The sequence below is a fragment of the Centroberyx gerrardi genome, chromosome 1, assembly GCF_048128805.1.
Source record: "Centroberyx gerrardi isolate f3 chromosome 1, fCenGer3.hap1.cur.20231027, whole genome shotgun sequence".
NCBI classification, from domain to species: domain Eukaryota; kingdom Metazoa; phylum Chordata; class Actinopteri; order Beryciformes; family Berycidae; genus Centroberyx; species Centroberyx gerrardi.
This window is the reverse complement of record NC_135997.1, coordinates 27,241,576-27,258,861: the sequence shown is the minus strand read 5'-3', so window position 1 is coordinate 27,258,861 and position 17,286 is coordinate 27,241,576. Positions and strand designations below refer to the sequence as shown.

The window sequence follows — 17,286 nt, the reverse complement described above, 5'->3', positions numbered from 1 at the left end:
CCCCTTAGAAAAGTCACATTCACTTTGCTCTGGAGAAGGGAAAGAGAACGCCGCCGGCGCTTCCAGCCCATGTGAAATGAAGAAATGTGAGGAGGTGAAAACGAAGTGAAAATAAGTTAAGATTCCTCCTCCGCCCCCTCCGCAATCACTCTAGAGGAGGGGCGCGCTGTGACTTCACTTCATTATGCCCCTCTAATTAAATGTGAACAGGACATTAAAAAAATGAAAAAGAAGAAGAATAAGAAGAAGATGAAAAAAAAACAACTCTGGAATAATGTATATTCATGTTTATGTTGTGTAACTGCATTTGGGAAAGCAGTTTGGGAGCTGTTTTTTTTTTACTGCAGCAGAGGGTCGGGGGCTAATACCCATCAGGGTAAAACATTCTGAAAGAGGTTGGCACTGCACTCAAGGACCAGAAGTAATGCTTTTATTTTGTTATTTATGCTTTTTTACTGGGTGCATTACTATGCTCCTCTGCAGCAGATTGCTGCTAAGCGAAGGATGTGAAGATGCAACCCGATAAGCAGGTTATTAAAATGACCAATTGACATTCAAAATTCAGGCTTTTTTTAGATTCATCATATTTACAGATGAATGTGTGGAATTTAAATCATTCAAGATTTTTCCCCTGCCTAAAGGAAAATGTGACTGGTTACAGCAACTGTGCATGACTTCATGTATGACCCCGTGCTGGAGAAATAAGATACTCAAGTAGTCAGAACCTCAAACAGGAGGCGGTTCTTTTATAATACCATAATTCAGCTTAATTAAGAACAGACTAGGCCAGTCACATGGGAGTAAGTCACCATGCTCTATGCTCCCTGTCAGTGTGCATATTGGTTCATGCACACATATTTCCCACCATATTCCTCATGTTAGCAAACTGAGGTTTTGGAGTGTGGGTTATTAGATAAATTCCTAAACTTGGATAATACATAACAGGTTAACCATGCAGAGGATGTGTGGTATTAAGCACACAATGGCTCTGGAAACCAAAGCCCCTGGGGGAAGGGACACCAACAAAGCACCCTGCCCACAAAACAAACTCGCTCCCTGGCGCCTTCAGAAAGGTATTGGCTCATGACTCTAATCGGAGATTTCAGATTTGTTCATCTTCATCCACTTTGTAGATGAATAAGCATGAGAACAATGGTTCAGAGGGCTGCACACTGTGTCCCCAACCCACCACTGCAGCTTACAGCCCTCTCACTAAACAACCTCAGAGCAAAACGCACACACACACACACACACACACACACACAACCAGCAAAATTCTATGGAAATAAGGATGCCATACTGAAGTTTAATTCTCAATGAATTAGTGATCTATGGCCATACCTGGATATAGGGCCAAATGATGGACGGCATTAGCATTAGCAGGTGAGATCGGTAATTTGATTTTGCCCATGCACATCGGTAATTTCAGTCAGTAATCTGGGCGGTAAAATAATTTACTGGGGGACTGTGGTAATCCATGGACCGGCCCATGCAAATGTGCTAAACAATGTCACCCAGTGCAGCAAAACTCTCTTCAAGTGGCTCCATATCTTTATAACGCCAGACACAGCAACTGTGTTCTTTGTGTGCTTACATACAATTTGTCTTTTTCCCCTGCTGAATCCTATTAGTTTTGCTGCTGCAAAGATCTAATGTTCCCACAGGGATCATCTAATCTAATGTAAAGAGTGATGCTGCTCTACCAATGCTGCTCTACTGGTTATATGGCCCCTGTAATCAAGATGCCGGGTGAGCAAGTTGGTGATTGCATGAAACACCAGATCTCAATCCAGACGAAATTAAAATTACCCCAGGACGTCAGAGTTAAATCAAATACAGTAGGTGATTTCAGATGGAATTTTTACCGGAATAGCCAGAGAAAATCCCTGACATGTTCGTTCCTGAAAAATAAAATTCCTGTGGTCCTGAGGTAAAAATTATGAATCGCCAGACCTCCCCTGGTAATACTAATGCCATGTGGAGACGGCTATTGACAGCAACTAACCAATTATGTTTTATTTATTTATCCTTGTTTTGCGTCCTTGTTTTGCATCCTTTCACAACTGCAAATAACTCTCATCATGCAAATATTTTCTCATTGTCATTTTATTTGCCACACTTTACCGCCCTGGGGGCCTACTCTCTTTTTTTTTTTTTTTTTAGATGACTTTTTCGGCATTTTATTGGATAGACTGAAGTAGAGAGAGACAGGAAAGATTGGGGGAGAGAGGGGGATGGCATATGACAAAGGTCCTGGGCCGGATTCAAACCCAGGACCATTGCGTTTACATGGTACGTGTCTTAGACCACTGAGACACCAGGACGCCCCTACTCTCATTTTTTAAATGAATTCTCTGATTCAATCTCAGATCTAGCGACCCATGGCATTGCTGCCTTTGATTTAGCAGTCTCTTCCTACGTACCAGTCTTATCTGACCATTACCTCATTAAATTTCAAGTCAAACTGACCTGTCCATGATACCTACAGCAGTTGTTTTATCAGCGCTACCACTGTTGCGACAACTGCCATATATTCTTGCTCCTTTTTCTATTCATATTTAGAAAGAATGCATTGCTTCTTCCACAACAATATGACCTCAGAGTATTGCAATGTGGACATTGGTGGCTCAGTTCTGGACCCATTGCTATTCTCTATTTACAGACTACATCTCTATGAAATCAACCATAAATTTGGCATTCATTTTCATTGCTTTGCTGACAACACTCAACTCTACATACCTGTTACACCGAATGACTGCTCCCAATTCCTAAACTTATAGAGGCACAATTATCCAAAGTCAAATGATGGATGTCAGTAAACTTCCTGCTCCTCAATGCTGACAAAACAGAGTTCTTATTGGACCAGCTAGACACAAGTATCCGTTTGAGCATACTCCTCTAATTTTTGATAATAGTGTGATTTCCATGTGATTTCCCAAAGCCCATGTTTTTTTGTCAAACCACAAATAATAACATCCATTGCCAGTGTTTTCCACAAGTCTATTGGATAGCCAGCCAAAGAGGAAACCAGCTAGGGGGGTCAGGGTTATGCTCTTCTCGCATTCCAACACCTTGATTCCATTCAAAATATACAGTAATTGAGTATTGACTGTGTTTACCTTAAAAATTGTATGGTTTACTTTCCAATTCATGAGTTATGATATTGAGCATTGGTATATAAGAATTAACAGCAATAAGTACTAGGTAGATAAATACAACAGGCAGTAAACTAGAGGAGTTACAAACCTAAACAATGCTAATTTACCACTGAACTTGAACACAGTATCTAACAACTAAAGAAAAAGTAGATTTTCTGTGTGTTAGGCAGACATCACACCTTAACTGGGATTTAATTTCAATCTACCATTGCCTGTCACAGGTTACTGATTATTTGTCCTAGGAGCAAAGTTCATCATTCCACTCATGTTCACCTCACAGAGTATTTTACACATCTTACAACTACAACATGTCAAGTTTCTGTCTACCACAAACGTTACAAACACGTGAGTGAAGAGTGAAGAGCGTGTGAAGTTTCAAGCATTCTGTAAGATTTTAAGTTTCACTTTTGTTTTCACAATGAGAAGCTCTGTCAGCTTGGAAGAGATACAACAGCAGCAGAGCTCCTACCTTCTGCACTGGCACAGCACTGAAACCAACTGGAAATAGATCTGTCTGATATACAACTGCAAGTCTCTTAACATCAGTGCAGTGAGTTTCAGGAGAATACCCTGCATTAAAAACAAAAATTTCTGGTAAAAAGTAAGCTGGCTGCAGAGGAATAATGGTTATCTGCCTACCAGCTGTTTGTGGAAAACACTGCATTACCTGCAGTTATGCATTGTCCATTTCCCATTTCACTGTCTTGCAGATATTCAGTGACTTTTTCGCATACTGTCCTGATACCGATGACGCTCCATCTTTCAACTTCTCAGAACGAGAAGGGAGAAGGACACAACAAAAAGCTTTTTGCCATAACCACAATCAAATTTGTCTTGACCATGAAAACTACCAGACCAAAGTAAGTATTTGCGAAAAAACATTAATCTGGGAATATATTTTTTAGATGGTTCAATATGTAGGTTTTTTTGCATATAGCATAGTCAACAAAGGAGCCAGAGAGCAGAGATCACAGTCAAATAAATATCAGTAATTGGACCGTGGGACTGTACAGAACCAGTATTTGTTCCTGAAACAATCTGCAAGTGAATACTCTGCACACAGTGTCACAGTGACAGATAACTGATACAGATGAAACACATTATTTCTCTGTAGCATGTTTTAGATACTTTTTGGAGGTATTGGGAAGATTTTTTGTCAATTTTTAATTTCAAAGATTTCCACCAAATTAACTGATGGAACTAATGTCAAGGACAGACAGGAACTGGAGATGGGGAAAAAAACTCAATAATACATCTGCTATCCTTTCAACTGAGGCTAGTCCTTACCTCGGTCCCTGATGGCGTGGCCCCCGGTGAATCCATCTTGCGTTTCTTGCGGGGTCCGATGGCAGCTAGCGCCGTAAGGTTGGCGTCTCGCTGCCTCATCTGGGCCAGCTCCTGTTGTTGCATCTAATGAAGAGAGAAAGCAACAGATTAGCAAACAACCTCATCCTTTGCACTGTATGTGAGGTCCTGTTGTCCCAGTACCACATGCATCAGTACTAGTATGTACAGTATGTAATACTTTCCAATATGCACCAGGGTCACCAATGCCATTCAGACACATTTTTGTACATTTTATGTACTCTGATATTTTACAACCTTGTGGTTCACAGGGCTTTAATGTAATATGCCAATAATACAATTGCCCTATATCTAGTGGCACGTACTAACTGTTGGACAAACTATGAGTAATATGAGTCATATGAGTATGGTAATTACACCAAGAAAACAACAGCGGTTAAAAATGGACAGATTGTTTTACTCATTGCGAATCAGTGAAACACTCAAGTAGTCAAAGGAGATGTAAAAAAAAGTGACGGCACAGAGGTGAAGAATCCTGCCTCTCAGAAACCACATGTACCCTGCTGGCCAAAGATTGAATCAGAGAACCATGGCAATGCAAATGACCCATAAGTTTCACTTTCATTTTCATGACGGACTGGCTGCATAGGAATCAGTTATCATCTGGCTGACAGCTGGCTCTTATGGAAAACACTGTTTGTTGTCAGAGTAAGCCACCAGAAGGGGATATTGACTTTAGCCAGTTAAAAAAAAGCTTTGAGGTAAATAAAATCAAGTTGGTGTTCAATTGGCTAGATCAGAACAGACAACAGGAGAGGAGTTACTATGTTTGCTCTGAAGAAGTTATTTAAATAAAATCAGACAGTTATTCGTAGCTGCACCAGTGCACCCAAATTTTCGGGTTGCACAATTTCAATTTTTGGCACAATTGCGACCAAAATGGTCACACATTAGAGCCCTGCAAGACCCAGTGAGAAAAGATAGAGCAATTCTTTTTAACAAGACAGGAGCATGATCAGGTGCCATTAGAGCAGGAAGTAGAATACAGGAGAGGAGAGGAAGAAGATATCTCTCTCCATCTTTCTATCTGTCCATCCCTGCAGTGTATGAGCCTCCCTGAGCAGAACAAAATGGAAGCCTGTTGTCAGCCATTAGCCGAGCTCTTGACAGAGTGGGGGGGTTAGTGCCTGGTCACATGGTCCCGTTGTGATTTTTGCAGTTTGTGATGTGTAAGGGGGAAGTGGTGGCGAGGCGCTGCCCAAGGTAATGTCATGTCTGGCCGCGGGGCTGAGGGGGAACCCAGCGTCGCTGGGAGCTGCCCTTTCTACTGGGTGGACGTGTGAGGGCCTGGGGACATGGCACAGAGGGTGTCAGCACTCCCTCCAACATGCACACACGCACACATACACACACATATAGACGCATACACACATACGCACACACAAACACCCACACACACACACACACACACACACACGTGCCTATCAATCTCGACCACAGCATAGGGAATGCCTACCCACCAGCTTGCCTGCCTGCCTGCCCGCTGGGGGAGAGAGGCCCGGGTCGAAGCGAAAAGGGACAATCAATGTGCGCTTTCATGTCTTTCATGTTCTTTTATGTTATCTCTCAGCATGTGTTCGCTGGGCGCTTGTGTTTGTGTGAGGCATGTGTGTCGTCTGATCGGGGGAAAATTTCATGTTGCTTTCAGATGGCGCTCTATAAAAGGTTGCTTTGGTGTACAAAGTCTGATCTAAAATGTGCATGCAGTTGCCTCTGATTTTTTCCAAAAACCCCGCTGGCGAAGCATGCCCTTTAGGGTGTTGCCACTTCACATTTAGCACGGCAAAACCGTTGAAAGATTCAAACACACTGACAACACAAACTAGGGGAAATAATAGCAGTAACAACCAGCTGGATATCTAAGCCACATTTACCCAGCCTTGTTTTAAAATGGGATATGTGCTGTGGTCCTGAAGAGGGAGACAGTTCAAACAAATGCTAATTCATAGCAATGATATGGAAGAGGTTCATGAAGTGATTTCAGGGAGTGTTGAGGAGGGAGTCAAGGTGCTAAGCTCTATGCAAATAGAGACCGAGGGGAAGATGGGGTCAGAGACTGGGGACTGTAGCTGGATGTAGCTAGCAGGGAAGAGGTGATCATTGCCCTGGTCCACATAGCAAATGTAGCATTAATGTTATCAATGCTAACCTTGTTAGGTTTTGCCACAAACAACACACAAAGCTCTGCAGGCCTGACCTTAAAGAATCCCGCTGCAAAGTGAGCTGGGAGAGAGCGATAGAGGGGGAGAGAGAGAGTGAGTGAGTGAGAGAGAGAGAGAGAGAGAGAGAGAGGCAAACAGACAGAGAGAGGGAGGGATAGAGACAGAGATAGAGGCAAATAGAGAGAGAGGGAGGGAGAGAGAGATAGGTCCGCTATCTCACTGATGGCACCAGGATGCCGGCATCTCTGCCTGGCAGTTGGCACCAGGCATGGGCTCCCAGCGCCCGCAGCAACTGCCTGCATTTTCAGATTTATGACTGTATGATAAATGCAGACTTCATTTTACCATCTGCAACCCTCCAGTCTGCGTTTCCCGTCACTGAAGAGGCCGCCATGATGCTGGGAGACCGATTTCTGATTTCAATCTGGTGCCAGTCTGCTAAGTCTACCTTCCTTTGATGACTGCCAACCAGTGCAGCCCAGAGATGGGCCAGGCTTAAATAGATTTTTTTTTCCTAGGAATTTTAGAGCATTTCAATCACCATATTACACAAACTACTAGATAATGGGTCTCTTTGCACATCCATCTGAGACACACATAAATGTATGAATTACACCAGAGGGGTCAGAGTACAGAGGCAGCATCCCTGAAGCAGGTTCAGGGTCCTTCTCAAGGAAACACATCAGGGGATCAAATCTGTGACCTTCTAATAAAGGGACGTGTCTCTATCCTCTTGACCAGCCTGTCGACAAGGCTGAACCATAGGTAAAAGCATCACCAACAATTGCAAAGGTCACTGAAGTCTGGAGATTCATCCCAGACCGGAAAAATAACCAGCTGGTAGCATCCATACATTTGCCAGGTCCGATCAATGTCAGCGCATAAATATCTGGTGTTCCCAAGTCGCTTAAATACCAGTGCTTCCAGTCTGCCTGTATGCCCTTTTGAAGCAGGGAATTGGGACTTGTAAAGTCAAATTATTAGCAAAGGTCAGCAGAGGTAGAACATTTCCAAGAGCCCCAATAGAATCTCTGATCAATGAATGGCTACAGCTAGTGTGTTGGAAAGAGTTTCTAGTGTTGATACAAACGCAGCATTTTAAACAGCTAAACAGAACGCAGCCAGAAGATTATGTTACGTTAATGTGGGGAAATGGGAAATGTACCCATTCACTGGTAAATGGGTAGATTTACCACAGAGTTGGTAAATGTACATTATTAACAGGTTATTGGCCTCATGGAGTTATGTTATGCAAGATTCTTTAAAATCACATTTAAAAAAAATTAATTGAGAGGCATGTTTTGCGCATCCACATCGTTTTACACATGGATGGAAATGAGCTGTGTAGGCTAGTGCATCCACTAACCATTGGACTAAAATATGAAATCAATCAGGCATCAATTTCTTGGCCAAAACACATCTACATTGAATACATAGGCTAAAAACACAGCAACATCTTATCTGTCTACTAAAAGTAAAGAGGCACACATGCCAATGCATACCAGTTTGGCAAAAACATCATTGGCCTCAGATGTGCTGCATCCTCACTCCATCATGCGGGTCAACCAGGAGGGCATGAATGAAAACTAGCACTAAGGCAGGGTTTGTCTTTGCCAATTTTCTCATGATGTAGTGTGAATCTCCCACACCTCACAGCTGTCAGTTTACTACAGAAGCCAATCCAAAGGGGTAATGTGGCCATGTGGTGCGTCGTACCCACAACAAAATATAGTAACAGGAATGTGAGAGAGTCTCACTTTACTGTGACTAGCATTTTCCACTCATTAACTGGGAAATGTACACATTTACAAGATTTACCTTGGGAAATGTGCACATTTACAAATAAATGCATACATTTACTGTAACAATTACATAATTTTGATTTCAGTACTGCTCAGGAATTAGGAATCAGTTGATTGATATTGATACCATGATGTGAAAAAAAAGCTTCATACTGAAACAAATAATCTAAAAGTAGCAAGAAATATTACATTATTTGCAATAATAATTAAAGCTTTTTTAACCAGAAAGTGAATGATTGTAATTAATAGTAATTTTGAAGGAGGAAGACCTGAAAATAAACAAAAAATGTTTCCTAAAGGATATATTTTCCTGCATGCTCTTGTATGCTAGCAGCAAAATAACACATTTTTTTAGAAGGGAGCATATGATTATCTAAAGTCATCTGGAGCATAAACATGTACGTACGTTTTTACAAGGATTTACATGAATTTTATGCGAGCTGACAACAGTTCGATGACAGGAAACAGGACAGAACGTGCGTTTACACTTTTTAGGTGCTCAGGGGGTTTGCATGATTGGAGTGAGTAAAACTACGCTGACTTTAAAAACTCCATCTGTTAAAACCAAACTTCTGTTGTAACTATGAGAATCTCTGAACAAAATATTTTATTCATGCGTTAACTTAGCCACTACAGTTAGAAATCACCAAGCTGGTTGATGCTTGTTTGACTCCTACCGTACTGCCTGGTGTACGAGCGCACACTGGATTTCCCTTATGCAGGACTCTGGGGCTCTGCACTGGGCATGGCAATAGGTGTGACACACGAGGCTCACACTGAGATCTAAAATCCACAGTATGTAGTCTGGATGCAGTGAAGCCATAATGTACAAGCATGCAATGTAAAGTGATGGAAAGTGGGAAAAAGTAATGCAGACACACATAAAAATAAATACAGCCACAGGAGACACATAACAGCCATTTTCTGGCCAAGTGTGGACACACAGCAATGTGATCTCATGAAATCATTCAGACAGATATGAAAAAATCACAGGTAGAACTGTAGCTTATGATGAATAGGATCAAAGAGCAGAGATAAGCACAAAAAGACAGGGTGACAAGGTGTGCTGGCAGGTAGAGAGACTATCCCATTACGGAGAGACCACAGGTTTGATCCCCACAACAGTAAAATAACCCCCACATGTCCTGTCCAAGTGTCCTTGAGCAAGACACTCAATCTCTACCTGCTTGCTCATTTTAAGTTGCTCTGGCTGAGAGTGTCAGCTAAATACTAAACTAACAAGAGCATGTGCGCAATTGAAAATAGTCTGATCCATTTGGATGCCTCACTATTGTTTATTTAGTCAACTGTTTCCCTATTCTTGAATTATTTACAACAGTCTAACTTCAAGCATTGTACTCTATATGCATCAGTGAAAATGCCCTTCATGTGTCAAGACCCATAAAAAAAACACAGGGCTTTTTCTCAACACAGACGAAAGAACAGTATGTTCCCTCATGATGCAAAAATGTCCGAAATGCAGCAAGGACCTTAGAGCAGTCTGTTCAACTCAGAGTGAAGAGGAGGATGAGTTGCAGAAGCCATGATGGCCGACCTGCCGTTCTCTATCTCTGCTCTTTTTAACAAAGGCTTCTCTCCACCCACCCTCCTCCCTCCCTCCCTCCCTCCCTCCTCCTGGCCTGAGGGGCTGCTCGCGGTCCCCCAGACGCTTACAGACAGATGTCCTTGGTGGAGCAGAACACGCTCTGCTTGACGTCACAAGCAGCTATGGGGCTGTGGAGGAAGCTGGGGGGCTCTCTGCCTCGCAAAGACCACAGTATAAAGGCAGACCAGGGGGTTTGAGTTGGTCTCTCTCTCTCCAAACCTTTCCTCTAGCAAGCCCCGGTCCAGCAGGACACAGCAGGGAGCTACTCAGCATATAGACATAGCATATGCCATTTTTGGTGGATGTTTTTTTTTTTAAAGAGCCTTGGTAGAGAGCATATACTGTATTTTAAGCATGGGTGGCTCCAATGGGAATCAAACCCCTAACCTTGGCAATTTTAGTGCCATGCTCTACCCACTAAGCTATGCAGGGCCAACATATAGACTATTGGCAATAAAGAAAAGGGAGTAATTGAGTGTGTGTATTGACTAGAATGAAACTGTACCTAATTTGATGTCTAAACTCAGTCTTTCTGGGTGCATAGGTTTCAAATGATGTATGTGTAGTAATCCACAGACAGGAGAGGTTTCTCATGTGACATATAAGTCCATTTGCTGCTCTGCACCTTGCACTTTCTGCACTTGCAAAAAAATGGGCTAGTATCTTGCATAAGCAACCACACATATTTAATTTTCGATAGTGTGTGGGTTTCCTACCACTTACAATGTGAGTGTGTGTTGGCATCCTACTGATGCGTTTCTGTAATCCATGGATTTCATCCACCTGACACCCACATGGCCGACATTACGTGAACATCTGCGAGCCGCATCTCGAGGCCTTCCCTCATGGGAAGTGCCTGGCAGTTAGTTAGCTGGGAGGAGAAGGGAGGTGGAGGCCATTTGCAGTAACCAATCAGTTCTCCCTTCTCCATCTGCCCTCAGCAGACTGGACCACATTCAGCCCTGAACTGCTGATGTGGGCGAGTCGTGGAGTTCGGCCTGGATAGAGCCATGAACGAGTTCATTAAGAGAATTCCATAATTACATACACCAGAATTCTTCAAGATAGAATATTGAACATTGGATCTAAATATGTAGATATTCAACATTGAATATATACAGTAGAGTGATATGTATAAACTACTCTCGATACATATCATCCTAAATAGTATGTCTAGTATGTATTGTGATACTACAATACTTGTCACTACAGTAAGTCTGAGACAATGTCAGAAAGACCAATTCCTGTACATTCAGTGAACATGCCGATTGACAGCTACTCTGATTATGTATATATTACGTATTCTACACCATATGGTATATTACATATGCATAAATATGAGTAGTTATCAGACGCTACATTTTGTGCAACTTGTGTTTGGACCAATTTAATTCCACACCAATCTTCTGAAATAATAGATAATAAACCAGTCAAGGTTGAAAACACTGTATTAGAAAGACAAAAACAAATGCTTTGAAATTCCCATGTTTCAATATCTTTTTCAACAGACATAATCTTCTTAAGTATTCCAGTAAATCTGTTTGCAATTATATTCTGTTACCTATGGAGATGAATTCAAAATACACGCATGAGCTTATAGTCTTGGCTCAGTGTGTTCCATTTCCTCTGAAGCTCAGTATGTCAGAAGTGTTTCCAGGGCCAAGGACCAATTATTCAGCGCCCTCAGCCCTCCCTGCAGCTAAGGTCATTATGTGAGTGTCACTATCATGACCCTACGGTTCCTCTTCATTTGCAACTTATTTGCAGGAATTAAACCGTGCACAGAGAACGTGTGTGAAATATGCGGCTAAATTGGATGTGCCTGAAACACCCAAAGCCCTACCTACAAAGCTAGTATTATTTTTCTAAATAATAACATTTGCGGAATACATTTTTTCCAAGGAATAGAGTTTAACGAAGGAGCCAGAAATCAGTGTTAAGCAGATTCCGAAGATATTACATTGGAGCGACGGGGGGAGAGTGGCGATCATTAAAAATACTGCTTATCTAAGGGAAAATTTCCTACTTTAAATGTTCTCTCGCTTTGTCTCCCTCCATGCCGGCGTGCTTCGTCTAGCAGTCTTCTCTCTCCCTGTCTTTCTCTCTTTTCTTTTAACGTTTAGATTCGCTGCTCGTCACCTTCTATTGATCACGCCTAATTTGCATCCAGGAAAAGATGAGAACTCAGATATTCACACTCCGAGAGAGGACGATCTCAATGATTTATTCATTTCCAAATCAAAAAAAAAAAAAAAAAAAAAAAAAAAAGAGTGGAAGGAAGGTAGATGAGAAGGGGAATCTTCATAGGCAGCAGGCGACTAGCAGGCTCTGAGGCTGGGCTCCTCTTCCCCACACCGCCCCCAGGCACATGGTGTGCAAGTCCTCCTAATTAACAAGGTGAATCATGCTGCCGCTCTCTAATTAGCCAACATGACAATCTAATGGAAACATGCGGGCCGAGCTGGCACACTTAGCATCACCTCACAAAGACCCCCGCTACCGTCCTTCCCCTATGAATACCATACAAATGACATCTTTTTTTTTTAAATGAAAAGGAAAAGGTGGGGCAGAGTGGTTTGGGGAGGTGTGTTTTTGGGAGAGGTCAGAAGGGAGAAGTTAGCTGGTGAGGATGAGGTGGGGTATTTTTTGTTATAACTCTCCTCTCCTATCCTCTCTGTGTGGTGTTTGTTGCCTAATTGAAACGTGTCCTGCCTCCTGCCTCCCTCTCGCTCTTATCCCAGGCAGAGGAGGCTGGCACCTCGCCACCAGCGTAGCTCAGCATGCCCAATTCCCCTGTCGCTCGGGTCCCAAGGAGTGCTCCGGCGCACAAAGAGAAAAGTGAACCTACAGGCTTGTACAGCGCGGAGACGAGCCGCTATCTCCCTCTGAGGCAAAAAAATCTCCTTTTTTTTGTTGTTTTCCTTCTCATTACAGCACTTTGTAATATTCGAAAACACACAGGAACACCAAAGGTACTTTTAAAAGCCTGCTTCTTTTTTTCTTGTAATATGTCTTGAGGAGGAGAAGAAAAAAAAATGCGAGAAGTTGAGACTACCGACAACAAAGCAACAAATAAAAATAGGGCTACAGTGTACTATTTAGTAGCCTGTGCATGTTGACGACCTACACAACACATCTTTGTTGTGTGATAATTAAATTACCCGCATCAACACGCTATACGATCTTTCAATTGTCACAAGTGAAATACAATTGAAATTATTGTAAAGAACAGAATACCTACCTACCTAGTGCACGGCTAAATTTCAAATAACGAACAGTGGTTTATAAATACATGACCTTCCATTCACAATAACGTACATGCGTGAGCTGACCATGAACTGCACTGCCCTCTTCACAGTGAGGTACTGTATATCTGTGAGTTACAAGAGCCAGGAGGCCAGGGATGAAGAATATAACTACTATGAATTGGGACACACAAAACAGCAGGAATTCTCTTTGAAAGTCAGCACAGAAAAGGCGGAGAGCGTGGAGGAGGGTTTCGACTAGCAGGCTTTTGCCCCGGGGCCAGCCTGATGGGGGGAGAGCGCCTCTTTGAGCAGAGCAGTTTGTGGAGGGCCAGAGGACGAGAGCCTGTGAACTCGCAGATATAACTGGGCTAATAAAAAGCTAACGGGCTGCTACATTGTCCTCTGACACACGAGAGCCTCCCCTCTCTGGAGAAGTGTGAGGCACTGGCCGACGGGGCGTTCAGCGTGGGCGGACTCCAGTCTCGCTGTGACCTGGTCACCTGTGGAGGATGCCAGGGCAATCAAGAAACATGTATGTGCATTTAGGCCTGGCGCACGCTGGCTGAGCAAAGGGTTACGATTTAAATAACATGCACAACATTAATGTGCGCAATTCTTCATTATGTATGCAATGAGGGGAAATATGCTAAATTTGACCACGGTTGTGCGTATGCCACAGTAATATGAGTCAAAGTCAATTCACAGATTCGAGTAACATTTATGTTTATGCAGCCAGGCAGGACATATACGCCTCGGTCTTTAATTGGAGCCATGCAAGGTTCAAAGTTGAGCTAGGGCAGAATTCATTTGGTAGGGGTTCAAGACATTTCAAGCAACGCTGGTGCGCCGACGTGGGCAAAAAAAAAAAATCCCTCCTAACGCCCGAGGAGAAAAAATATTTGAGGAAAATTATTCTAACAAAAAGCGGCGAGATTCCCATTGGACAGCTCTCGGTTTCACACAAGTCTTCTGGAATCACTCTGAGGGGAAAGTGGAGCATTGCTGCAAGGACATGGGAATCTGGAAGAACGGGAAAGGCAATGGAGGAGAGGAGAGGAGGTATATATACTCCCTCCCATCACATCTCCAGCTGTGATCACACTGTCAGTGGGAGGCAGACTGTGTTAACCATTGTTTTAACCTTTGTTTATCCAGGGAAGGTTGACTGAGCTCCATGCATCTTTTCAGCAACTCCCTGTTTTACATTCATACGGTTACACACATTCCCACCTGGGAGCTGCCCAGTTCAACCACAGTCTTCCACTGCTGGCCACTGAGCAGCTCCACTTAAGCAGGTGGGGGTTAAGCGGCTTGGTCAAGGGCAACGCAGCAGTAGTTGAGGGAGGGACGTGTCTCTCATTCACCCTCACTTGCTCCAGTGAAGCTGCTCAGTGGCCAACAGCAGGAGACTGTGGTTGTACTGGGCTGCTCCCAGGTGTGAATGAGTGTGACTGTATGAATGTGAGCACACATGCTGAAAAAGAGCATGTGTACAAAGTATATGTCACTCCCTGGGTCAGTTTTGCGTTCTGTCCATAGAGTGCTGCCACATCTTCCCAGCTGTCTCTAAGGCCAGCAAAAAGCCTATAACCCTTTTTCTAACTATTCCAAAGATCTCAGTGTTTCTTACATTCCTTCTTTCTTTTTTTTTTGTTCTGAAAGCATAAAAGCTCTACGCTCTGTTATGCCTTTGCATGTGCTGTACAAAAAATTATAATTGGGCTTTTCCAATAACACATTTACCATAAATTATTTATGGTTTTCAACAAATTACATTCTGGAGCTGTGGCCCGAAACATCAATGACCTGCATTTCACAGGCGGTTTGATAGAGCAGGATGGCGTTAAGTTGGGGCTATCGTCAGAATAATATGATGCCTTTACCAAGGGAAAGAATTCCTTATCATTTCCCCTCGCTCTCTGATCAACAGTTGACAGACTCCTCCCCACACATCAGGCGCTGAGGAGCTGAATTTCATGTGCATCTCTCTCCACTTGTATGATTTTGGTTAAGTGTACCATGCTGCCGTACCCAGTCCCACATCCATCCATACCCACTGGTATGGATATGATAGAAGCACACTAGTATGGCAGCCAACCAAATTTGGTGCTGGACCGCTTTCAAAAGGTCTTGGCAGGTTTACATGCTAGTTTCTGCATGCTGCTCCCCTACACAAAAAAGACCCCATACCAAAAAAAAACCAAACCACTGTACTGTGCCGGGATAGGTACAGCATGGTATGCTTATGCAGTTGAACAAGACATAACAGGAGCTCTCGGGATAACTGTAGAAAGAGGAAGGTTTTGGCCAGCTGTAGTAGCCAATTTGTCTCCCCTCCTCTCCTGTTCCCTCTTTTCCTGTCCTCTTTCCACTCCTCTTCTACTGTTCACTCGTTTCCTGTGTCCAGTTGCGCCTGCAGACGGGGTTGTGATGATGAATCTGTGGCCGCAGTGTGTCTGTGTGTCTGACACCGTGATGTATCTCTACTGGCCCTAACTCCCTCTCTCTCTCTCTCTGTCTCCATCTCTATCTCTCTCTCCCCCCCCAAGTCTCTCTCTCTCTCTCTCTCTCTGTCTCTCTCTGCCTCTCTCTCTCTCTCACTCTCAATGATTAGGCATTGCCTGGCCTCCTGCCTCGGTGTTGGAACAGACAGAACGCACAGACCCAACAACAACAACAACAAACAGGAACTGGGCTGCTCGTTTTGCCCATTGATTTTCACTGGGGGCATTTCTGAAATAGCCCATCTGACCTTTCGGCCAAATGGTAGTGAATGGAGGAAACAGCGGCGCTAGACTGCTCTGCCTCTCTCTCTCTCCCTCTCTCACGCAAGACCTCTGCCTGCAACTATCTGGCTAGCCAGCACTGCTGGCGACAGGGATGTGGGTTAGGTTGCTGGTGCAAATACCAATACACACACAGAGAGGCAGGGCTATATGGGAAAAACAAAAAAATGTGGAAAAAACACATTGGCAGTGTACACACTCCTTTGCCCCACTGGTATATTTTCATCCAAATAACACAATTATACATTGTCAGTGAAGCAAATGCTATTTTTTTTATTAGCCTGTCTTTATGTTCGCCATGTCGACTTTTACAGACTGTAAAATGATAATAACTTTGTAATGCTAACAGGCATAAAGCGAGACTGGGAGCATTGCTAGTGAGTTAACTGTAGCCGTTCAGACACCCGGGTGGCCTGTGTGGATCCACTGGGTGCAGCTGAGTCTCTGAACTAACTCTTCATTAAGAAAGTCATGTCCAAGCTACATATAATCCAGGATAAATTGCTCACCCACTTCACAATATAGTGATGTAACACCGGAGTTGTTTCAGCAACAAGCAAACACTTCCCATAATATCAACAAAGAAGCTCAAGTAGTTGTTTGTTCATGGTGAGATGAAGCTTTGCTGTGAACACAGTGGAGTTGTGCCTGACCCGGCACAGGCGCTGACGATTATTTACGGTATGCTTCTGCATGTTACTGATGGATTTGGTTCTGAGCAGCGTCCTGATTGTGCTTTGTTCTGTGAATTGTGTTGTTTAAGCGACAAAATAATTTCTTGGTCTAGGATAAATTATGTCCAACTAATAATACTGCTACTACAGCTAGGATTAGGAGCCAATCAGGTCTAAACATGACAAAAAAAAAGCCAGAGTATTGTAGGGAATGAATTTAAAAAAAAGTTATGTTCAATAAAATTTTATCATAGCTATGCCGAGCATGTTGAGCAGAAGCAAGCACATTCCCCACAACAATTTTGGCATACAGAGACAGGAAAGTTCAGCGGTATATCAGCGAAGGAAAAAAAACCTCGTGATTTTGGAGAAGTTGAAAATACAATTCATTTTTTTGTTCTGTCAGTCTTTTATGTGGTGAGCTGTGATGAGAAGTGTGCTTTGTTGGAAGATGAGTATCAATTTGTTTTGGTTAGATAATTACC

General features: G+C 43.1%; 1 protein-coding gene across 1 annotated transcript in view; it reads right to left on the bottom strand.

Annotated features, from left to right (window-relative positions):
* LOC139910134 (transcription initiation factor TFIID subunit 4) overlaps window positions 1-17,286 on the bottom strand; it is a 100,782-nt gene that overhangs the window by 26,273 nt on the left and 57,223 nt on the right. Inside the window, exon 13 of the mRNA XM_078283253.1 lies at window positions 4,446-4,568. Within this exon, the coding sequence (XP_078139379.1) occupies window positions 4,446-4,568 (123 nt within the window). The remainder of the gene's footprint in view (window positions 1-4,445; window positions 4,569-17,286) is intronic.